The 24,356-nt window shown below is 47.3% G+C and overlaps 1 protein-coding gene and 1 pseudogene across 1 annotated transcript in view; both read left to right on the forward strand.

Moving 5' to 3' along the window:
* LOC120409517 (polyunsaturated fatty acid 5-lipoxygenase-like) overlaps nucleotides 1–22,882 on the forward strand; it is a 29,790-nt gene extending 6,908 nt beyond the window's left edge. Inside the window, exons 2-3 of the mRNA XM_039547747.1 lie at nucleotides 20,303–20,501; nucleotides 22,797–22,882. Of these exons, the coding sequence (XP_039403681.1) occupies nucleotides 20,303–20,501; nucleotides 22,797–22,882 (285 nt within the window). The remainder of the gene's footprint in view (nucleotides 1–20,302; nucleotides 20,502–22,796) is intronic.
* On the forward strand, nucleotides 12,029–12,544 carry LOC120368969 (annotated as a pseudogene).
* Nucleotides 22,883–24,356: the final 1,474 nt, after the last annotated feature.

Below are 24,356 nucleotides of genomic sequence, written 5' to 3' on the forward strand. Positions count from 1 at the left end.
GCAGGGGCTGCTCCAGGCTAATGAGAACACCTGACTCTAATTAACCTGTAAAGAGTCAGGTGAGGCCATTCAGTTAATGTGACCACCTGACGCTAATTAAGGCCCTGTTGTTACTATAAAAAAGGCTCACTCCAGTCAGGCAGAGGAGCCAGGGAGACAGAGGAGAGGAAGTGCGGCTGAAGGGCTGGTTACTGAAGACACCCTAAAACATCGTTAAAGGAGCCCTAAGGTAAGGGTGAAGAAGGGAGAAGCAGGAGAGCTGTGGGGAAGTGGCCCAGGGAAATGTAGCAACTCTGGCAGTGAAAGGTTGGCTGCCAACAACTGCTACCATTAGGGTCCCTGGGCTGGAACCCGGAGTAGAGGGCGGGCCCGGGTTCCCCCCAACCCACCACTACAGGAACAGCTCCTGGAAGGGGAAGTCAGGTCCCTGTCAGGACAGGAGGCTGAACAGAGACTGTGGGAGTTCTCTCCCCAACCTCCTTGCAGCCTATGATGAAAAGGGCTCAGTAGAGTGTAACCCTGGCCCTAGAGAGAGAAGGGCTATGTGGAGGGTCACAGTGAGCCACTGAGGCTAAGCATAAACCGCCTAGAAGCGCAGGACCCACAGGAGCAAGGTCAGAGCTCTGCCACAACTGGTGTCAGGAGTGGGATAGTGAATGTTCACAGCGTGGCGGAACAAAGAGGTGATTACTAAAAAACCAAAACAAAAACAAACAAAAAAAGAACCAAAAAGAAAACAAACAAAAGAAAAGGGTGCACTGGGGTTTTTGGTTGTGGGTTTTTTTGTTGTTGTTATTTGTACCACCATGGAGGAGGTGGTGAGAGCACTGGTGCAAGCCACAGCGGCCCAGCAGGAGGCAACACGGGCTCAGGCGATGGCACAACAGGATTCCATGAGGTTACAGCAGGAAACCAACCAATTGTTAATGAGCCAGGCGACCCAAGATCGAGCCCTCCTGTGCAAGGTTGTGGACCAGCTGAAGATCCTCACCACCCAGGCCCAGGGGTCCAATGGGACGCGAACCCTGAGTGCCACCGGTTGTCTGCCAAAGATGACGGCAGACGATGACATAGAGGTGTATCTCCTCTCATTTGAAAGGACTGCACAGCGTGAGGCATGGCCCTGGAACAGTGGACCAGCATTCTCGCCCCTTTCTTGTGCGGAGAGGCCCAGAAGGCCTACTTTGATCTGCCCACTCAGGATGCCGCTGACTATTCCCGGCTGAGGGCAGAAATCCTAGCATGATCCGGGGTGACAGCAGCAGTACGGGCCCAGAGGTTCCAGGAGTGGAAATACAAGGAGAACAAACCTCCAAGGTCCCAACTATTCGACCTCATACACCTTGCTCGGAAGTGGTTACGGCCTGAGGCACGCAGCCCGGAGGAGATATTAGAGACTTTGGTCATGGACCATTACATGCGGGGGCTGCCGCCAGATCTCGGAAAATGGGTCTGCCAGAACGATCCATCCACCTATGATGAAATGATCACATTGGTGGAAAGACGGATAACAGCCAGGGTATTAACCCAACTACCCAAGGAAGGCCCCTCATGAAACAAACATTTGACCCCAACCATGGAGGGTCGGGCGGCCAATCCCCCAGGAAGTCCTAGGTGGAAGAAGAGGGAGGTCGAAAACCGGTCAGGAACCCAGAAGGAAGGGAAAGGGCTGAGTGGGGGGAACCCTGGGTCTAAATCTCCTAACCCACGTGACAGGGGAATGACTAAAAGCAATTATAGGTGTTATGGGTGCGGGGAGTTGGGGCACATAGCTGCCCAGTGCCCCAATGTCATAGAGCCAAGGCAGTGTAACCTGGGGAACGGGGCAGACCCATGCAGCCTACTCAATATTGTAGGGGTCACAGTCACCCCACATAAATATACAAGGCAGGTAAAGTTGAATGGGGTAGAAACCATGGCACTCATAGACTCGGGGAGTGCTATCACCCTGATTTCGGGTAAATTAGTGAAGCGCAGCCAGTTAATGCAGGCCAAGCGTACAGGGGTAACCTGTGTCCATGGGACTGTTAGCTACTACCCCACCATACCAGTAAAAATTGAAATTCAGGGAAATGTCACCGGTGTGAAAGCAGGGGTAGTCCCAAACCTCCCATACCCCGTGTTCATAGGTAGAGATTTCCCTGGGTTTGGAAACTTGCTCCCACCGGAGGAATTAGAGGGAGAGGAGCTCCCCGAAATTCAGGGGGTTTCCGCAGCAGAATGTCACCTCCCATTTTTCGCAGAAATGTCTCAGGAGCTATTCCCTGTCCCGGGGAAAGGCAGGAAGACCAAAAGATAAAGAAGGGCGGCCAAGGCCTTGGGTACCCAAATCCTGACACAAGGACAGAGGGTCGCCTTTGTAGGCAGACGTACACGGGCAACTGAAGGGGAGGGCCCTGAGACAGAGGAGGGGTCAGAGACCACTTCCAACCCCAACCTCACAGAGCCAGCCGAGAGGGCGGAGACAGATCCCCCAGAGTTCAGGCTGTTAAACCCAGAGAGAGAGACTTTTGGACGGGACCAGGTGGAAGACCCAAGGTACGAGAACGCCAGGAAGGAGGTGGCTGAGATAGATGGGGTACCCATAGAGGGAAAGGCCCGAGGGCCAGGGTCTTATTTTGTGATCAAGAGGAATCTCCTATACCAGGTCGTGCAAATGCAGGAGCAAGAGGTACACCAACTCCTAGTCCCCCGGAAACACCAGAAGGCAATATTAAGCCTCGCTCACAGTCACCTTTTTGGAGGACACTTGGGAGTGGAGAAAACCCAGGCGCGAATCTTACGCAGGTTCTTCTGGCCGGGGGTACATGAAGACGTCCGGCGGTACTGTGCCTCTTGCCCTGAATGTCAACTGCACAGCCCTCGTCCACATCTAAGAGCTCCTCTGGTACCCCTGCCGATCATCGAAGTCCCATTCGAGCGGATCGCCATGGATCTTGTGGGGCCGTTAGAGAAAACGACCCGAGGCCACCAGTATGTGCTTGTCATCCTAGACTATGCAACCAGGTACCCAGAAGCTGTCCCCTTACGAAATACAGCTTCCAAGAGCATTGCCAAAGAATTAGTGGCAATCTTTGCCCGAGTAGGGATACCAAAAGAAATCCTCACAGACCAGGGAACACCATTCATGTCCGAGTTGATGAAGGATTTGTGTTCTCTGCTCCATGTCCAGACGCTACGGACCTCAGTTTACCATCCACAAACTGATGGTCTGGTGGAAAGATTTAACCGAACCCTCAAGGCCATGATAAGAAAGGTGGTAAGCAAGGATGGGAAAGATTGGGACAACCTACTACCGTACCTCATGTTTGCCATCTGTGAGGTCCCCCAAGCTTCCACTGGATTCTCCCCCTTTGAGCTGTTGTATGGACGCAACCCCAGAGGCATCCTGGACATAGCCAAGGAAATTTGGGAGGAGGAACCCAGTGAGAGGAAGAACGTAATAGAACATGTACTACAGATGAGGGATCAGATAGCCCAGGTCACTCCCATAAGAACATAAGAAAGGCCGTACCGGGTCAGACCAAAGGTCCATCTAGCCCAGTATCTGTCTACCGACAGTGGCCAATGCCAGGTGCCCCTGAGGGAGTGAACCTAACAGGCAATGATCAAGTGATCTCTCTCCTGCCATCCATCTCCATCCTCTGACGAACAGAGGCTAGGGACACCATTCTTACCCATCCTGGCTAATAGCCATTTATGGACTTAGCCACCATGAATTTATCCAGTCCCCTTTTAAACATTGTTATAGTCCTAGCCTTCACAACCTCCTCAGGTAAGGAGTTCCACAAGTTGACTGTGCGCTGCGTGAAGAAGAACTTCCTTTTATTTGTTTTAAACCTGCTGCCTATTAATTTCATTTGGTGACCCCTAGTTCTTGTATTATGGGAATAAGTAAATAACTTTTCCTTATCCACTTTCTCAACATCACTCATGATTTTATATACCTCTATCATGTCCCCCCTTAGGCTTCTCTTTTCCAAACTGAAGAGTCCTAGCCTCTTTAATCTTTCCTCATATGGGACCCTCTCTAAACCCCTAATCATTTTAGTTGCTCTTTTCTGAACCTTTTCTAGTGCTAGAATATCTTTTTTGAGGTGAGGAGACCACATCTGTACACAGTATTCTAGATGTGGGCGAACCATGGATTTATATAAGGGCAATAATATATTCTCAGTCTTATTCTCTATCCCCTTTTTAATGATTCCTAACATCCTGTTTGCTTTTTTGACCGCCTCTGCACACTGCGTGGACATCTTCAGAGAACTATCCACGATAACTCCAAGATCTTTTTCCTGACTCGTTGTAGCTAAATTAGCCCCCATCATGTTGTATGTATAGTTGGGGTTATTTTTTCCAATGTGCATTACTTTACATTTATCCACATTAAATTTCATTTGCCATTTTGTTGCCCAATCATTTAGTTTTGTGAGATCTTTTTGAAGTTCTTCACAATCTGCTTTGGTCTTAACTATCTTGAGTAGTTTAGTATCATCTGCAAACTTTGCCACCTCTCTGTTTACCCCTTTCTCCAGATCATTTATGAATAAATTGAATAGGATTGGTCCTAGGACTGACCCTTGGGGAACACCACTAGTTACCCCTCTCCATTCTGAGAATTTACCATTAATTCCTACCCTTTGTTCCCTGTCCTTTAACCAGTTCTCAATCCATGAAAGGACCTTTCCTTTTATCCCATGACAGCTTAATTTATGTAAGAGCCTTTGGTGAGGGACCTTGTCAAAGGCTTTCTGGAAATCTAAGTACACTATGTCCACCGGATCCCCCTTGTCCACATGTTTGTTGACCCCTTCAAAGAACTCTAATAGATTAGTAAGACATGATTTCCCTTTACAGAAACCATGTTGACTATTGCTCAAGAGTTTATGTTTTTCTATGTGTCTGACAATTTTATTCTTTACTATTGTTTCAACTAATTTGCCCGGTACCGACGTTAGACTTACCGGTCTGTAATTGCCGGGTTCACCCCTAGAGCCCTTTTTAAATGTTGGCGTTACATTAGCTAACTTCCAGTCATTGGGTACCGAAGCCGATTTAAAGGACAGGTTACAAACCTTAGTTAATAGTTCCGCAACTTCACATTTGAGTTCTTTCAGAACTCTTGGGTGAATGCCATCTGGTCCCGGTGACTTGTTAATGTTGAGTTTATCAATTAATTCCAAAACCTCCTCTAGTGACACTTCAATTTGTGACAGTTCCTCAGATTTGTCACCTACAAAAGCCAGCTCAGGTTTGGGAATCTCCCTAACATCCTCAGCCGTGAAGACTGAAGCAAAGAATCCATTTAGTTTCTCCGCAATGACTTTATCATCTTTAAGCGCTCCTTTTGTATTTTCAACGTCAAGGGGCCCCACTGGTTGTTTAGCAGGCTTCCTGCTTCTGATGTACTTAAAAAACATGTCCTCCATAGTGAGGGAACACCTAGAGAAGGCCCAAGAGACCCAGAGAACCTACTACGACCGCCAAGCCAAGCTTCGTCAGTTTCAACCTGGTGACCGAGTAATGGTACTGGTACCCAAGGCCGAAAGTAAGCTGTTGGCCCAGTGGCAAGGGCCCTATGAAATAGTTGAACCCGTAGGGAAAGTAAATTACAAGGTGCGACAACCAGGACGTCGAAAAGTAGAGCAGATATATCATGTCAACCTTCTGAAACCATGGCATGCGCGAGAGGCATGCACAGTGATTCGAGAAGGGCTGCACCCAGGGAACAAAAATTCTGAACAAGTGAGGGTGTCTCCTGATCTAACGACAGCACAGAAGAAAGAGGTAACTGAGATGATTGCCCAATATCACGATGTATTCTCGACAAAGCCAGGTCGCACAACTGGGACATATCACCACATCATCACAAACCCTAGGGCCAGAGTAACTATGAGGCCCTACCGGGTGCCAGCAGCCAAAAGGGAGGAAATAAAAGCGGAAGTCAGGAAAATGCTGGAGATGGGGGTCATCGAAGAATCCCACAGTCAGTGGTCCAGCCCAATAGTGTTGGTGCCCAAACCTGATGGCACCACAAGGTCGACTAAATGAGATATCCCAGTTTGATGCCTAACCTATACCCCGCATAGACGAACTAGTGAACCGTCTGGGGTATGCCCAGTACTTGACAACCTTAGACTTGACAAAGGGGTACTGGCAGATTCCCCTAGGCGAAGATGCAAAGGAAAAGACAGCGTTTTCTACACCAGAGGGGCTCTTCCAATATACGGTCCTTCCTTTTGGACTACATGGGGCTCCAGCTACCTTTCAGCGCCTCATGGACAAGTTATTACACCCCCATACCAGTTATGCTGCGGCCTACTTGGATGACGTGGTGATTCATACCCCAGACTGGGAGACCCACTTGGAAAAAGTGGGGGCAGTCCTTGATACCTTCCGGCGAGCTGGCCTTACACCGAACCCTGTTAAGTGTGCTGTAGGGTTCACGGAGGCCAAATATCTTGGCTACGTGGTAGGAAAAGGTCTGGTAAAACCCCAACTGAATAAGTTAGAGGCCATCCAAAATTGGCCTCGGCCAAGTCATAAGAAGCAGGTCCGAGCATTTCTAGGGGTGGTGGGGTATTACTGGCGTTTCATCCCCCATTTTGCTACAAGGGCGAGTCCCCTAACGGACTTAGTGAAGGCCCGTGGTCCTGATCCAGTCAGATGGTCCGATGCAGCAGAAAGGGCATTCGCGGACTTACAGACTGCCCTCTGCAGTAACCCCGTATTGATAGCCCCAGATTTCAACAAGGACTTTATCTTACAGACAGATGCATCTGAGGTAGGGTTAGGGGCCATCCTGTCGCAGATGGTTGGGGAGGAGGAACACCCAGTTCTCTACCTCAGTAGGAAACTCCTTCCGAGGGAACAAAAATATGCAGTTGTAGAGAGAGAGTGCCTCGCTGTAAAATGGGCCATGGAAACATTGCGTTACTACCTGCTAGGGCGCAGATTTGTCCTTGTGACTGACCATGCCCCTCTTCAATGGATGCAACGGAACAAGGAAAAGAACACAAGGGTAACCAGGTGGTTCTTATCCCTCCAACCTTTCCAGTTCCACATAGAGCACAGAGCAGGGAGTCGCCATGGCAATGCCGATGGCTTATCTTGCGTACACTGTCTGGTGTCCTAAGCTGCCCAACCCCTTGGTGTTGAGCATGGGGGAGGGATATGTGATAGACTCAGGCCAGTTGGGTACAGCAGAATAGCTGAAGGCAGATATACTGGCCACTGGATTAACAGTTTTCTGTTCCCTGACTGACCAGAGCAGGGGCTGCTCCAGGCTAATGAGAACACCTGACTCTAATTAACCTGTAAAGAGTCAGGTGAGGCCATTCAGTTAATGTGACCACCTGACTCTAATTAAGGCCCTGCTGTTACTATAAAAAAGGCTCACTCCAGTCAGGCAGAGGAGCCAGGGAGCCAGAGGAAAGGAAGTGCGGCTGAAGGGCTGGTTACTGAAGACACCCTAAAACATCGTTAAAGGAGCCCTAAGGTAAGGGTGAAGAAGGGAGAAGCAGGAGAGCTGTGGGGAAGTGGCCCAGGAAAATGTCGCAACTCTGGCAATGAAAGGTTGGCTGCCAACAACTGCTACCATTAGGGTCCCTGGGCTGGAACCCGGAGTAGAGGGCGGGCCCGGGTTCCCCCCAACCCACCACTACAGGAACAGCTCCTGGAAGGGGAAGTCAGGTCCCTGTCAGGACAGGAGGCTGAACAGAGACTGTGGGAGTTCTCTCCCCAACCTCCTTGCAGCCTATGATGAAAAGGGCTCAGTAGAGTGTAACCCTGGCCCTAGAGAGAGAAGGGCTATGTGGAGGGTCACAGTGAGCCACTGAGGCTAAGCATAAACCGCCTAGAAGCGCAGGACCCACAGGAACAAGGTCAGAGCTCTGCCACACTAGCTATCGGGGTCAAGCTTTATAAATATGACAAAATAGGTCATGTACTGTATTAAGGGCTTGTTTTGTTTAATAAAAATAAATGTTATATGATGTTTTGTGTGTTTGTTTAAATACCAGTTACCACTCTAATGCTGCTTGATGCAAAACTTGAGCAAAAAGTTAATTATCAAGTAAATAAGCAATATATCATTCACCATTTTCTAACATACTAAAATATACAATTAATAAGAATCTGAAAATATTAAGCTATATAATTGCTTAAATAAATGTATATAGTTATAGTGTACCTTCTTAGGTTGTAAAAAGATGTACCAAATCTAGGGTAAATGATCTATTTAGTTGTAAATCAACATATTAATGATTCTATCAACCAATGAGAATGCACCTTTCTTTAGAAAATAACTTAAGTACAAATGGTAAAGTTGGTGATAATTACTGATTTAAATCAAGGTTTTCCAATTGGTGATTTAAATCCCAATTTAAATCAATTCACCCTGAGATACATTTTCAAAACGTACATGAAAAGATGAAAAAAATTGAGGTCTGTTTAGGCTAACTGGGCATCTGTTTTCTATTACTTGGACTTGTGAAATATAAATGTATTTTAGAGCTCTAGGTTTTCCATCAGCTGAATGAGTTTGTGCCAGTGAATCAATCGTGATTGTGTTATTTTGATTGTAACTGTTTGTTCGGTCTAATTGACATTGTTCTATAATATTTTAAATCTATGATCCATTTATTCTCTGTTTCATGTTGATAATGAAAGTAGATCAATTCCTGGCTTGTTGCAGTCTTCCTGTTAGCATCTGGAAATGCCACGTATTCTCTGTGTGCCTCAGTTCCACACAATCCTTAAAATGGGGATAATAATAATGCTCTTTGCCGCCCATGCTTTGTCTGTCTTATCCACTTGAACTGCAAGTTGCCTGCATGGGTACGTCTGCCCTTTGAGCTGGAAGGGTAGCTCTAGCTTAAGGAGACGTGCCTGTGTTCACTCTGATTGAGTTAGTGGGTTAAAATTAGAGAGCAGCCATGGTGGCACAAGGGGCTAGCTGCCCTGCATATGTACCCATCTGAGATGGTAGGCCAGCCCCACTCACCATTCGCAGTGCCATGGCTACACTATTTTTAGCGCACTAGTTTGATCAGAGCTGACACAGGTAAATCTCCTCGAGGTGAAATTTACACCTCCAGCTTGAAGAGTGGACATACCTTATTGTCTTTGTAGAGTGCCCAGTACAATGGGGCCCTGATCGCAACCAGAACCTCTTGGTAGTTGTGTAACACCAGCAGTATTGTTAAATATCAGCAGTACTAATCATCATAATAAAAACCCCTCGCTTGTACTCTCACCCTTACTTTTGTCAGAAGCTGGGAATGGGTGACGGGATCGATCACTTGATGGTTACCTGTTCTGTTCATTTCCTTTGGGGCACCTGGCATTGGCCACTGTCGACAGAATACTGGGCTAGATGGACCTTAGGTCTGACCCAGTATGGCCATTCTTATGTTCTTATGTACTGAATGGTGCTTCGGGGTGGAGAGGGATTTCTTTATTTCTAGGCAGGGCACCGATGTGGGAAAGGAAAGGTGGAATTCTTATTAGCAAAACCCTACTTGGATTTATAAACTGAAACCCTTCTATTAGTTCCTGTGTTGCTTGAACACGCCAGGTAGGACTGGGGCTGATGAATGTGCCATGTACCTCCAGATACTCCTTGCCAAGTCCATTTAAGGAGAACATGCCTGCAGAACATGCTAATTAGTACACACCCACTGAGTGTGCCAAGAACATGACAGGTCCATTCATGTAGTACATACCAGTTGGCTGAGTCGGGTTCTTCTAGGTAGAACTGCAATGCAGTTATGTTTATTATGTTACATGGTAATATCAGGAAAGCATTCATGTATTTGAATTCCCTTTCATGACATGTGTAGCAGTAACCAAACTGGTTCTGGTGCACCCTGTTAAGTTCACATGGGTTGGAGATTGTCCTGTTGAACGTTAGTTGCCCTCGGCCACATTTTTCCAAACACCACAGAACCATGCTGAGATGGAAAAAGAAAAATATGTGAGCAATTCCATGAAGCTGTTTATAGACATGAATGGGTCAAGCTGGAAACAGGCTGCCAAGCATTGGAAGCCATATTATAGAAACCACTGTGCGTAGCATGGTCTGGACTACAGAAAATTATCATGATATTGCAAAAGTACCCACTAGATGTGAAATACAGGCCCAGCCAGGAGCTTCTTGTAGCAGATATGCTTTCATGAGTGCCTATGGAGAAAACTGGGAGCCTCAGAAAGAGGAGTATGAAGTAGAAACGAGTCAAGCATTGTCATTTCTGACAGAAAAATTGAAAAGTGCAGAGGAGAAACATTTTCCATCCTGGTACCTTCAGTTCCAAGATGTGACCCAGAATCCTTGGCACAGGTTGACCAATAAAGAAGAGAGGTCTTGTGTTGGCGTTGGAAAATGCAGGGATACAGCTGTTTTTTAACTGAAAAGTGAGAAGTTTGGGTGAGAGATAAGCAAAGATCAGGAGGGCACTGGAAGGCAGCTGCCCTGGGAGGGTGGGACATGGCCTGGCTAGGAATACAGTGGAGGGGTGTCCTGCAGTCTGCTACTGCCACAGCTGGGCACAAATAGTGGCTATTTTAGGAGGATTCTTCTAGAGCTTGGAGGAGTCTTAAAACACGTTTCAATCTGCACATCAGTAGTTACAGCAGGAGGTGGTAGCGTGGGCAATATGGAGTTAGATATTCTATCAGATAAGTCAGTAATACAGGAATGCGCTTGGTGATGTGGCTCAAGGGCCATTTCTGTTCTGCTGAGGAGATGCTGTCGCTCATGGGGGAAAATAACGGGCACAACTTACAGATTGTGGCCCCACTGAGCTCTGTGGCTAAACTCACATTGACTTCAGTGGAAGCAGGATTGTGCCTGCTGCCTGTTAAATACACGTGGGTTTGAGTCTCCTCCTGATGTGACCATTGGCTTAAGCAGAGACACCTTGGGCCTGATTTTTGGACCTGCCGTGCACTGCACCTTCTGTTGCCTTGGCTGGAGCAGTGAGGGCTTGGTGCTAGCTGAAAACTAGGGCCCTCGTATCTCAAAAATCAAGGCATTCAGTATCCGTGTCCAGTTTTGAAAATTTGAGCCTCGCTATCTAGCAGCTGTTGGATCCAGAGGTGCTGCAAGCTATGGATGCAGATCTGTATCCAAACTTCCCCACAGATCGGGAGAGCTGGGTTTGGTTCGGGCCTAGCTGTAGTTCACATTTCGTTTTCCTTTTTTCTTTTTTGTAACTTGCAGTGCATTCCCTGTTGTGTTTATCTAAGTAGGATGGCTGCTGGCTGACGTATTGGGGAGCATACTGACTCATTCTCTCCAAACCAGTGTCTTTCTGTGCCCTATGGGAGACAGCACTAGGTGGAGGTGACTCCATCTGTGGACCATCTCCTGTCGGGTGCTCTCATGGCCTACATATTGAACATGCACAGGCTATTCCTGTATCTTCTGGACTGTGACCTCTTTGAGGGGCAGGGACAGTCTGTATGTTCATCTTACACCAGGCCAGGCATGTCACTGGTGCTGAAATCATCATGATCAGTTCCTCTACCATGTGCCACAGATGAAGGGCAGACACCTCCAGCCGCAGCCTGGACAGCCTCAATGCCACCATCATCTTTTCCTAGCCTGACCGCCCAATTTAAATTAGCTCTGTTTTCTCATTGGTGAAGATAATCCATGTTCCTCAGAAGCAGCAGCACTTTCTAAGCTCATCTGGCTCTGGCCGCTGTCAGAGCCAGGACTTGCCCTCTAGCACCTCCAGAGTGAAGGAATACTCAGACCTATCTCTGAAACCTGCTCCAACAGGTCTTCTAAGAACCACTTCAGGGAACAGCTTGAAAGCCAAGACAGTGTCACTGTCTTCTAGTGGGTTGGCTTAAAGGAGTTTTTAATTGTGAGAGAGATTGTCAGGAGGGAAGGTGAAATAACTCAAGATATATAGCTTGATTAAATTAGGCTGGGGCTGTAGAGCAGGAGGATAGGGAGGGGAGGTGATAAACAGCTATTTTATGGTCTTCACTTGGAGAGTGGAACTGCTGGGATGGGAGCAGGAAGATAACTAGCAACAGCAGCGCGGAGCCAGCAGCGAGATGCCTGGGGTCACGGTGAAAGACATTAACCAGCAGGAGTTCGTCAGGGCCCTGGCCGCCTTTCTCAAGAAGTCAGGGAAGCTGAAGGTGCCCAAGTGGGTGGATACGGTTAAGCTGGCCAAGCACAAGGAGTTGGCTCCGTACGATGAGAACTGGTTCTATACCAGAGCAGCTTCCACAGCCCGGCACCTGTACCTCCGCGGCAGTGCCGGCGGCGGCTCCATGACCAAGATCTACGGGGGGCCGGCAGCGCAACGGCGTCATGCCCAGCCACTTCAGCCGCGGCTCCAAGAGCATGGCCAGGCGGGTGCTGCAGGCCCTGGAGGGGCTGAAAATGGTGGAGAAGGATCAGGACAGAGGTCACAAACTCACCCCCCAGGGACAGAGAGGTCTGGACAGAATCGCCGGCCAGGTGGCAGCTGCAAACAAGAAACATTAAAATGAGCATCAGAGAATAAAACCCGGTTCCTGTTTCCAAAAAAAAAACAACAACAACAACAACAACAGTGGAATGCAATTAAGGAAAGGGAATGTTAAGCTGAATATCAGGAGGCATTTCCTGTTCATGAGATTTTTTCACCCTGCAAAATAATCTCCAAAACTTGATTGGGCAAAACACTTGTGCATGCACTGGAGGAAACCATTTTGCAGGGCTTAAAAACATTTTCTCTCATCTCTAACTTCTGAGTCCCTTATAATTAGGGCCCTACCAAATTCATGGCCATGAAAAATGCATCACGGACTGTGAAAGCTGGTCTCCCCCATGAAATCTGGTCTTTTGTGTGCTTTTACCATAAACTATACAGATTTCATGGGGGAGACCAGCATTTTTCAAACTGGGGGTGCTGACCCAAAAGGCGGCCACGGGCGGGGTCACAAGGTTATTTTAGGGGGCATCGCAGTATTGCCACCCTTGCTTCTGCACTGCCACCTTCAGAGCTCGGCAGCTGGAGAGTGGCAGCTGCTGGCCGAGGACCCAGCTCTCAAAGCAGCAGCACAGAAGTAATACTGGCAATACCATACTATGCCATCCTTACTTCTGCACTGCTGCTGGTGGCAGCATTGCTTTCAGAGCTGGGCTCCTGCCCAGCAGCCGCCGCTCTCCGGCTACCCAGCTCTGAAGGCAGCGCCGCCGCCAGCAGCAGCACAGAAGTAAGGGTAGTAGTATTGCAACCTCCCTACAATAACCTTGCAACTCCCCCCTCCCCCCGTTACTTTCTGGTGGCTGCATGGAGTGGATTGTAGAGGAAGCTGGGGCTCTCAGCCCAGTTCCTTGTGGACAAACGTCCTCATTACAAAACTGCTGTCGCAACTGGTATCCATAACATGTCTGTCTACATTTTCTTCTTTTCTGACTTGATTTTTGTGACTTAGCCTTAACCTATAAAATAGTGGGAGGGCTTGAGTCAAATGACCTCATATTGACAGGAAGTGTTAATAAAAAATGTACCTGAAAAGAACAAGCAGAGTGTGGTTTTTAGCAGAGGGGGTAGGAGTGGGACGGCTGAATGACAGGGCATATACATGCAGCATCATTTCAGATGGTACTAAACTCAGTGAAGGAAAAGGTGCAGGTCATGTTGGTTTCTAAGTATACTGAAAATGTTCAAAACCACAAACCAGGGAAGTTTCATTTTGCAGCCACATCAAGCAACAAATTTAAACAAAAAGAGTGTGATTCCAAAACTGCCTAACAGTTTCTCACCCAGGCTTGTCTTTCTGGTAATACTTGTCTTAACAAGAGCATAACTTCTTCTGGGTGGGTCATGGGAACAGATTGGGCTCTTGCTTCTAGTCCCATGACGGTCCTAGCCAGTTCAGCTTAACCATGTCAAGGGGCCTGTTGTCCTGCTCTAGCTTTTTTGCCACTCCAAGCACGGCAGTCAGGCTGCCTTCGGCGGCTTGCCTGCGGGAGGTCCCCAGTCCCGCAGATTCGGTGTACCTGCCGCTGAATCCGTGGGACCAGCAGACCTCCCGCAGGCACACCGCCGAAGGCAGCCTGACTGCCACCCTCGCAGGGACCGGCAGGGCGCCCCCCACAGCTTGCCACCCCAGGCACGCGCTTGGAGCGCTGGTGCCTGGAGCCACCGCTGGCAGCCATTTACACTAGTGCAAAGGGAGTGTCAGATACTGCCATTCTGACTCACCAAACACAAAAGCATCACTGTTTATCTCAGCTGAGCTATAAAAGTAAACAGAGGCATTTCTAATGACTAGTATTCCAGTAGTGCCTAGAGACTCTGAGATCAGAGCCCCAACGTGTTAGGCACAGCACATACATAGAATAAGACACAGTCCTCACCCTAAAGACCTTACCTTCTAAACAGACGAGGCAGACAAGGGGTGGGAGAAAGGGAAGGAGTGTTATCCCCATTTAACACCTGGAGAACTGAGGCACACAGACGTTAAGTGACTTCCCCAAGGACCTGCACTAACCCTATAGCAGAGCTGGACAATGAACCCAGATCTGATTTCCAGTGCAGTGCCTTAATCCCCAAAACAACCGTTCTCTCAGTTTGCATGACTAGGTGCAGAAGGGTGGACTTGCTGCTGGAGCACCCCTATGTGGCTGGGCATGGCCACTGTCTGCTTTCTAGTGCCCCCTCTGTGGCAGTCGCCTCGTCTCATGATTTGGCCTGACAGCTCATCACAATCGCTCCTACCCCTCCCTGGGTAACAGAAAGTCCAACAAATACAAGTGTCCAATCCCTCTGTTTGGTCTGCTACTTTGATTCTGGGCCCAGTGGTCTTTCTTAGGGCTTCCAGAAATCTGTATCCCCTTCTGAGGGACTTCACACCCCTTACCAGTTCCTGATAGGGGAACTCAGGCCTGCCCTCTACCCTAGGTTCAGCCCAGGACAGGCAGTCAGGGATCACTCTGCCAGTCTCCTTCCTGCCACCTCCCTGGGCATCTTCCTATCAACCAAGCCTTTCCCTGGGCTTTCTCCTTGCCCTGAAAGAGCCTTCCTCTCTAGGCTAACCTTTCTTTCAGGGCTGGGACTTGCAGGGTTCGGACTTGCAGGGCTCTGCCCTGGAATCTCCCAACAAAATCCCAAACCAAAAATACCAGTTTAGACCAGCTTCTGCCCTCTTCATGCTTGACCAGTCACCCCTCACATCTCCTCAGCCCCATTCCTCAAGGGATGCCTCTTGGGCACGCTCTCTGGAAGTCCAGATCCTGCATTTTTATCAGGGTTCCTCTCACTGGAGCTGCTCCCTCCACCCATGTGGCTGCTCCATGTCTCTCCTGGCCTCCTGCCAGACATCTCTACCTAGGAAAGGATCTCAGGTCCAACTCTCCCCCTGGGCTTTCTCCTGAGTTCTCCATTCTCTCATCCCAGAGAGTGACTGCAGAGTTTCTTCCAACAGCCCCCATCTGCTCTAGACTTCCTGTCTTTATAGTAACCACCCAGCTCCTCTCCCAGCTGGGATTTGTCGAAGAAAAACTCAGTTCTCACTTTTTGTTTGGATGCAGCAAAATCAAATACTTTATTATTTCTCCAGTAATTACCATGGAGGGAGAGAGTGCCATAGGACACAGGGTCACCCCAGTCCTGGACAGGTCTCTCAACTGGTAAACAATCACAGCAAGCCTTTATACCTTTTACAGACAATTTCTAGCAATAATACAGACACTAAAAAACAACAAATACATTTTGTTTATACATAAGTTTTCCTGCTATCTCACTAGAAAAACAAGACTGCAAGACTGCACATTGCAAGGTCGTAATAACTTTCACACAATTCACTCTGTCTTACATTATCTTGCTTCCTCACGTCACCAGGGTCACAGTTAACCTAACTCATGCTAACTAACATTCATTAAGATCTCTTCAAAACCTTGTTAATTATTTACTGGCTTCCACACTCCCCCCTTTTGTACTTCTAGTACAACAAACATTTCAAATCCCAATTTGCATCAAACCATGGATATCAGATTCTACAGCAAATATGTCAATCTTAGGGTTTTCATGGGCTGTAATGACAATGCATGATCAGCACGAACATGAAAGGTATTGCTATTCTTACGTTATTTACAACAACAACAACAACAACAATATAATGCAATGCAACATTTTCGCTTGATGTCAAATCAGACCATCTCATGAAAATATTAAACACAACAATTTTTTTTTGGCAAAACACCACAAAACAGAACATAGAATACACAACATAATTGTGACTGCCAGTAAATCATAGTATGTTGAATGCTGTGTAGCTGGCATTAATGTTCTTTGATTATCTGAAAGACAAAAACAGAGGTCCACCCCTTCGGGGCAGTTAAATACTTAAAATATACAAATACTCTTGTTGATTCTAGGCAAAACAGAGGAATTACCCCATATTTTCTCGTATGTGCTTCGTAGACAGCCCTGGTTCAGCGGCCTCTACCTTATCAGTTAGTTAATTTGCATTAACACAGATGCTCTCCGGCTTGCTTTTTATTTCTTTTAACTCCTGCTTTTAAACACTGAAAGAAAACATCACCACTTATAGTGCCTGTAGGGCCTAATACAATGTCATTACATAGCACTGTATACATTCTTCAACTGATTTAACAAAATTGTTCATAGCCAAATGAGTGCAATCTAATAATTTCTTTGCCTGGATTCATTCACAAACATGTCAAAGACACCAAAAAACTGTTCTCTTCAGCTTTTTCACAAAGTTCAAGTGCTGTTCCCCCCAGCAAACACAGAGTCAATTTTTCATTTTCCCTGAAAAATCACCATTCCAAATATCCTTCTGAGTATTTGAAATCCTCATGCTTATATTCACTTACTCCTTCTTTCCACTACACCCTCAAAAGTTTCCAAATCTCTCTGTCTGTTGCCCGCCTGCCTGGGCCCGATCCTTTTTTCCTCACTGAATCGTCCCATCCATGGACACTAGCTTGTTCCACAACCAGTTCTTAGCTAGGAGGGTGGGCTACTCAACTAGCCCCCACCCTTCTGGTCTCGTCCCCAAAACATTTCTACTCACAAGACTACCTGAGTCCTTCCTAGTAAGGCTTGCCACCTGGGCAAAAATACATGGCCATTCACTTAACACATAATCCAAACCCCTTTGGGGGTCTACCCAAAGACCCACCCATTTGTCTGCTGACACTTAAACAGAAAAGAAAATTACACAAAAAACAAAGAAAATTACAGTCTAAGCCAAATTTTTCTACTTCTATTATATTGTCCGCTACAGGGGGGGGCGGGACTGTAAAATTTCAGGACAACCTCAGAGCTTCATCGCACACATGGCTTCCACCCTGAGGAATTACGAATGAGAAGTTCAGTTCCGCTCACACACCTAACGCCCAAATGAACAGAGCAGAAAAACATCAGTAACCGGTTAAACAAAACAGAGCCAAAGCTAAATAGTGCACCAAAACCAAATAGTGTTTCCTTATTCTATTAGAGCTCACCTATAATCATGCTATTCTTAACACAAAACACCAACAGTACCAAACAAAGCAAACATAAACTAACAAGGGTAAAACAGATAGATGGTGTAAATTCTGCAATTGCTCACCAAACTGTGACAAATTCCTATTACTAATTTATCCCTCATGTCAGGTGATCAAACTGACAGAGCATATAATCAAATTTTAGAGCTTCATTAAAATAATAAAACAACAATGGAGAGTGTTGGGAATGCTCCCACATCACTCGGGAAAAATATGAATGCCCCAAGCCTTAAGCCACTTTAATACTTACACATATCCAGACTGGCATGTCTGTGTATAATGTTCAGAGAAGGGAAATAGGTGGACGGGAGATTATCCTGTATACAGCTTGTCCAGCATTTCCAACATGCTGCCACTCTTGGGATGGCTGTTCTTTTACACCCTGGAATCTCCTGCGGCGTCTCTTTCAGAGATTCCAGTTCAGGTCAGCTGCCTGTCCGGCTTCAGGGTTGCAAAAACTGTTGGATCTCACTGAACCGTTAAGCTTTGCAAATGCAATCTCAGTTTTGTAACTTATACTGCTTTTTTTGGTTTGCCCTTTTTTTTTATTTTCCACAACCAGTTGGGGCTGAAGCAGTTTTACTTAGCACTTAGCATAGTCCGCACTAATTCATGACCTTGAAGACAAAACAACTTCTCCCTTATCTCAGGGCTAAGCCGAATTTCAAATTAACCCGTTCCTAGACAAATTGCTCACACTGTAACAGAGGTTTTTCTTATGATTAAAGCTCCACTGAGATATATGATCTTATCTAGATTGAAGGTACCTTCTAATGGGCATTGTTTAAATGAATTTTCACGCGTATACAGATTCCAATCATTTAAATACCTGCAGGTTTTAGGACCATAATGTACGTACATGTAATATGCTGGGGTACCCTTAGGGGGTAAGGTGGAATATTTAGACAGTCCCTTACCCATTTTCCACTCACACAGGAGAGACTCACAAGGAAAGGGGAGGGAAGATGGGTTCACACACTCCTAGACCCAGGCAGCTTCCTCGCCGGACTATGCCAGGCTGAGTCAGCCCACCGTGGGTCGGATCTCCTAAAGATCCACTAGTTACTGGGCTAGCCCGGTAACAGCCACTCACACTGGTGTACACACACACACACACCAAGGCCTCTTTTTCTTCCTTTTTCTTTTTCTTTCTTTTTTTTTAACCCTTTTTCAACCTTTTTATCTTTTTTTTTTTTTTTTTTTTTAAACCATGATGCATCTTTACCTGGTCCGGACCAATACCATGAGGCGGTATGACAACCCCTCTTGAGGCGGTAAAAACCCCTCAGCACCGGTGCATTCTAATGCATTTACCTATGCATTACCTTATGCATTACCTTATGCATTTCCTTGGCCAACTCAGCAGTTCCCAGTACTGCAATAAACTAACCTTACTGGGGCCTCTCCCCAATACCACTTTGCATCTGATCCTGCTGCACAGTCAATAAGTTCAGATGGCGTGAGCCCAACAGAGAGACAGACGTCCTCACGGAAAGTCCTCCTCCGATACCCCAATAGAGATTTCAAAAGGTCTCATACCTCTCATGTGGCGCCATGGGGTTCGAAGGGGAATGATCCGTAGTAGTTGTCTGTGGGTCCGTGGGCGTTGCCATCCCGGACGAGCCCCCAAATTGTCGAAGAAAAACTCAGTTCTCACTTTTTGTTTGGATGCAGCAAAATCAAATACTTTATTATTTCTCCAGTAATTACCATGGAGGGAGAGAGTGCCATAGGACACAGGGTCACCCCAGTCCTGGACAGGTCTCTCAACTGGTAAACAATCACAGCAAGCCTTTATACCTTTTACAGACAATTTCTAGCAATAATACAGACACTAAAAAACAACAAATACATTTTGTTTATACATAAGTTTTCCTGCTATCTCACTAGAAAAACAAGACTGCAAGACTGCACATTGCAAGGTCGTAATAACTTTCACACAATTCACTCTGTCTTACATTATCTTGCTTCCTCACGTCACCAGGGTCACAGTTAACCTAACTCATGCTAACTAACATTCATTAAGATCTCTTCAAAACCTTGTTAATTATTTACTGGCTTCCACAGATTCATCTTTAATTTAGCCTGGCCCACCCTCCAGGTGCAGCCAGGTGGGTTAATTGTCCTCTCAGGCCCACTTTAACACTTATAAAGCCAGGATGGGATATATATCCCATCAGTCTACCTCGGGTGTTCTCAAACTTCATTGCACCGTGACCCCCTTCTGACAATTACTACATGACCCCAGGAGGGAGGACCGAAGCCTGAGCCTGCCCAAATCCCACCACCAGGGCATGGGGGGAGGGTAAAGCCAAAGTCCGAGGGCTTCAGCCCGGGGTGGGGGGCTGTAACCTGAGCCCAGCCATCCAGGGCTGAAGCCCTCGGACTCAGGCTTTGGCCCCGGATCCCAGCAAGTCTAAGGCAGCCTTGATGACCCCATTTAAAATGGGTTGTGACCCACTTTAGGTTCCCGACCGTTCTTTTCCGGGATGCTATTGGAGTAGTTATAAATATTTTACTAGCAGTAGATTTGTTCAGAAATCATAAATGAATCAAAGCATTATCAAGTCCCCAACACAGAAATTTCACCCTTTCCATATTTCTAGGATATCTGTACATGACTTGTTCTTAGATATTCTCCTACCCATCCATTTGTTAATTTGCTGTCTGAAAATAACCCTTCATTTTTTCCCCTTTGCAAACAAGAGGTTCCATTTGGAGCTGGTGTGCTTTCTGTATATTCAGCCTGTCACAGACCATTCTTCTTCTCCACAGGTCGACTCCTACGATGTGACTGTGGCAGAAGACCTGGGAGAAATCCAGCTGCTAAAAATTGAGAAGCGAAAGTACTGGGTTCATGATGACTGGTATCTCAGGTACATCACTGTGAAAACACCAGTAGGTGACCATCTGGAATTCCCATGTTACAGATGGATTACAGAGGATAAAGAGATTGTCCTCCGAGATGGAAGAGGTGAGCACCATGAGAGAACTACTAACCCTTAGACGGGCGTGCTCAGGAATTTAAATTTCACTGCTATTGGGGGGGCATGTTCTATGCCCTTGTTGTGGCCCCAGAGCTGGAGGATCTATCCAGCCCTGGGGCCAGAGGAGTTCCATGCCCCCGCTGATTACTGGGGGGGACCCATGCCCCTGCTCCCCCTTCTTGTGCTCGCCCCTGCCCCTGGAGCAATGAGGACTCCCCCTATATTTCCCTCTCCTTCCAGAGGCACCCAAACCCTCTCTCCAACTCCAGATCCTTCTCTCCCACCTGCAAACCTACGACACCTCCTGTGGGATAGATGCTCCCGGCTGACCGTGACCTCAGTGCTGGTTTATGAACTGTCCACTGGGTCTCACACAGGGAAACAAGTTGGGTTACTTTGGGGACACGTGCTAAGGAGATTTTTTTTCCAGCGGTGGAGATGGTCAGAACACTGTTCTTAAATTGCAGGCTTGCCTCAGTGATCAATTTTCAGCTGATCCATTTCTGGAAAGCCTCTCTAGTCCTTGGCTGAGCATCCCCTGGCTGCCTAACCTTGAGACTCTAAAATATAACAGTTTTCCAAGTATTATCCACCTGGAAATGGTCTCGTTTTCTAAAACCCAGGAAAGGGCAGCTTGGAATGAAATTCCAGTTCAGAGAGCATTAGGGCTGGCTGGGAAGTAGAATTCAGCGAAGCTGTTTCATCCTGCAAGAGCCAGGAACAGGCTGATGGTGTGAAGTGTGTTGGAGATAGCTGTTGGTGCTGTGCTGAGAAAAGTGCCCTAGCACTTGTGTGCTACCTCTGGGTTTTAACTGGCGCTGGTTACCCACTGCCAATACAGTACCGTGGCCAAAGACAGGTGCTTCATTGGCTGCATAATCCAGTTGCTCACAACTGTGCCTTTGTGGCAATTACGTTTGACTGCTGCAATATGCTATAGTGTGCATCATTAAAAATGTTGATCTAGTGCTGGTAGATATGGGGTGGGAACCAAGGGTTTAACCAGTTTTGCTGTATTCAGGTCATTGGCTGCCTAATTAGACATGCAGCCCTAAGGAGTTTGCTTTCCAGTGCTTAAGGCCCTTAATAGTCGGGTGCCAACTTTTTTTCTCAGCTTCTGGCTCCCTCACTGATCTCTCCACCTGTGGGGTATTTGGAGGGGCAGGAGAGGGATTCTCCATAACTTGCCTTGGCTTTATTTCAACCCTTGCTTTCAAGAGAGGAAGGCAGTGTGTGCATTTAAGTTTGTGAAGAAGTAAAGAACATTAGCAAGATCCTGCCAGTAGCGTAACCAGACTGCCAGCCAGCCCAGACTGCATTGTCTACTATCAGCCCTGTTCCATCTGCCATTTCTACCTTAAACAAACATTTCCTGAAAATCCCTAATGGCTCTATTTGCATTCTCTTTTGTGTATGTAAAGCGGGTTGGGTCTTGTCCATCGCTTTTCCTTGTGGGTTCTCCTGTTAGCTGCTCTTTCTCTTCTGTTCCCCATCCTTTCTAAGGAAGTCTTTGTCTCATTCAGTAACACCAGGGCCACATGTTCAGACTATCAAGCCATCAGTTTTGGAAAACCTCTCTCTTTCTTTTGATCCCGAAGTTACCGGCAGGGAACTTGGCATGGAAGAAACACTTGTTCTTGCAGTATAAGAAAAGAGAGTATGAACCTAGGAGAGGGATGTCAAAACATCTGCTAGCGTCAGCATTCTTCAGCAGAGAAGATTTAACAAGGCTGTATCTTCCTTGATCATTTGTCACTCCGCAACCTTAATCAACCTCCTCCCTGTACTGAGGGGACTTGGGTTAAAGTGGTGGTCTCAGAAGCAAGGGGTCACAGGTTCAACTCTCACTGGGGCCTGGATTGCAATCTCTGCCTCCTACTCTCCTCACTGGTTCTTCCTCAGTTGCTTGTCACTCTTCAGCCTGAACTAACCTCCTTCCTGTACAGAGGGGGCCTGGCTCCCTAGCACAGCAGATGAATATTCCACTGTAGTCTGATGTGTAAAAGTTATTCTTAGAGACACTATCCATGGCTGCAGGGCAGCAATTCTGAGGATGAAAACAACACTTTTGCTGTTCAGACCCATTGTATTTCATTGGGCAGGGGGCAAACTGTCTGCTATAATTGAGTACAAGAGAGAACTGCAGCTGATTTGCTACAGCACATAGTAGGAGAACCCAGATAATGACGGACACTGAGTCCTTATGTCCCATTACCCAGCTGGAGGATTAGACAGTGAAGGGTAAAGAAACCTCATAGCACTGTTTCTTCATTTTTTCACAGCAAATCTGCACCGGGATGACAAGACTCAGATCCTCAAGCAGCACAGACGCAAAGAACTTGAAGAACGGCAAAAAATGTATCAGTGAGTTTCCTTTAACAGTCCTGCTTTGTGATGTCAGCAGCCCAGGGAGGCCTAGTTCTGTTCCTAGCAGGTGAGTGTCTGGTGACTGGCAGGGCCAGCTCCAGGCACCAGCATTCCAAGCTGGTGCTTGGGGCAGCATTCTGCAAGGGGCGGCAGTCCCTGTTCTTTTGCCCCCAAGCAGCGCACCAAATTGCTGCCGCGGAGGGCAGGGGCAGTCCATGTGCCCTTAGGGCGGCAGGCGCGTTTCCGTGGTGGCGGCAATTCAGCAGCAGCTTCTATGTTTAGCTGTCAGCGGCGGCTTCAGCTAAACATAGAAGCTGACACCGAATTGCCGAAGCCCCAGAAACGCGCTTGCCGCCCTAAGGGCACACGGACTGCCTCCACTGCCGCTGCGGCAATTCGGTGCACTGCTTGGGGTGGTGAAAACTGTACAGCCAGCCCTGGTGACTGGCACCTGTTTGTAAACAGCATCTGAATGAGCTAGTGGTGAACTGGGGGGAGAGACTTCAGGAGCAGTCTGTATTTGCATGGACATGCCTACTCTGCATAGGTGTTCAGCACACAGAGTTTCTTTGCCCAAGTGATCAGTTTTGGCTGGTCTGGGGTAATGAAATGTTACCTTATTGTATGAGTAAAGGACAGAAGAACTGTACTTAGCCTGTCCTGATTGAGGGGGTCACCCTAACCCAAACCTACATGGGAGGTAGAGATGCCAAATCCCAATGAGAGCCAAAGTGAAGAGTATGATAGGTGTTTTTGTTTCTTGGTGTGGATGTTGCCTAGAAGAGTCCTATATATTTGACTCTACTCCCCTTTCCAGTGATTAAAGACAGAGCTGACTGGACTCAGCTGAGATCTTTGTTTCTGTTCAGTGATGAGCATGTTTTGAGGCTAAGCTGTAGAACTGGTATGGGGATAGTGTTGCAGTGAAGGCCAATGAAGGGGCAGCCACAGCAAGGTTCCCCTCTAGGCAGTGAAATCACTAAGAGCTGAGCTAAAAGGTGGAACCTGAGAACATGGCATTTCAGAAGTGGTGATGAGCAGAGAACAGCAGCAGTGGTATGAGTGACAGAGAGGACAGTCACAGCAAGTGGCCAGTGGTAGCAGAGATAATAGCAGCAGTGGTGAGCAGCGGCACAGATAGCAGTAGCAGTGGAAGCATTGCTCAGTGCCCCGCTCCTTCCAGGGCTGGGAGGTGAATCCATGTAAATGCATCTCTGAACTCTGGATTGTCACTGACCAAAGCCAATCAGCTGAGAGTGGGGAGCAGTGGACGGAAAGAGGAGTGGCATGTTAAAGGGACATTCGTTCATTGGACTTTCACACTGCAAAGTAGGGAAACTGAAGCAAAGGATACTGCACTACGTACTGTAGGGTGGGTGTTTGCTTATAGTTATGTACTTTTGAATGGTGGGTGTGGTGTTTTCCTGGATTAACACTGGTTCCAATTCCTCTTTTAATTGAAGTTTTCTTTTGCT

The sequence above is a fragment of the Mauremys reevesii genome, linkage group 7, assembly GCF_016161935.1.
Source record: "Mauremys reevesii isolate NIE-2019 linkage group 7, ASM1616193v1, whole genome shotgun sequence".
Taxonomy (NCBI): Eukaryota; Metazoa; Chordata; order Testudines; family Geoemydidae; genus Mauremys; species Mauremys reevesii.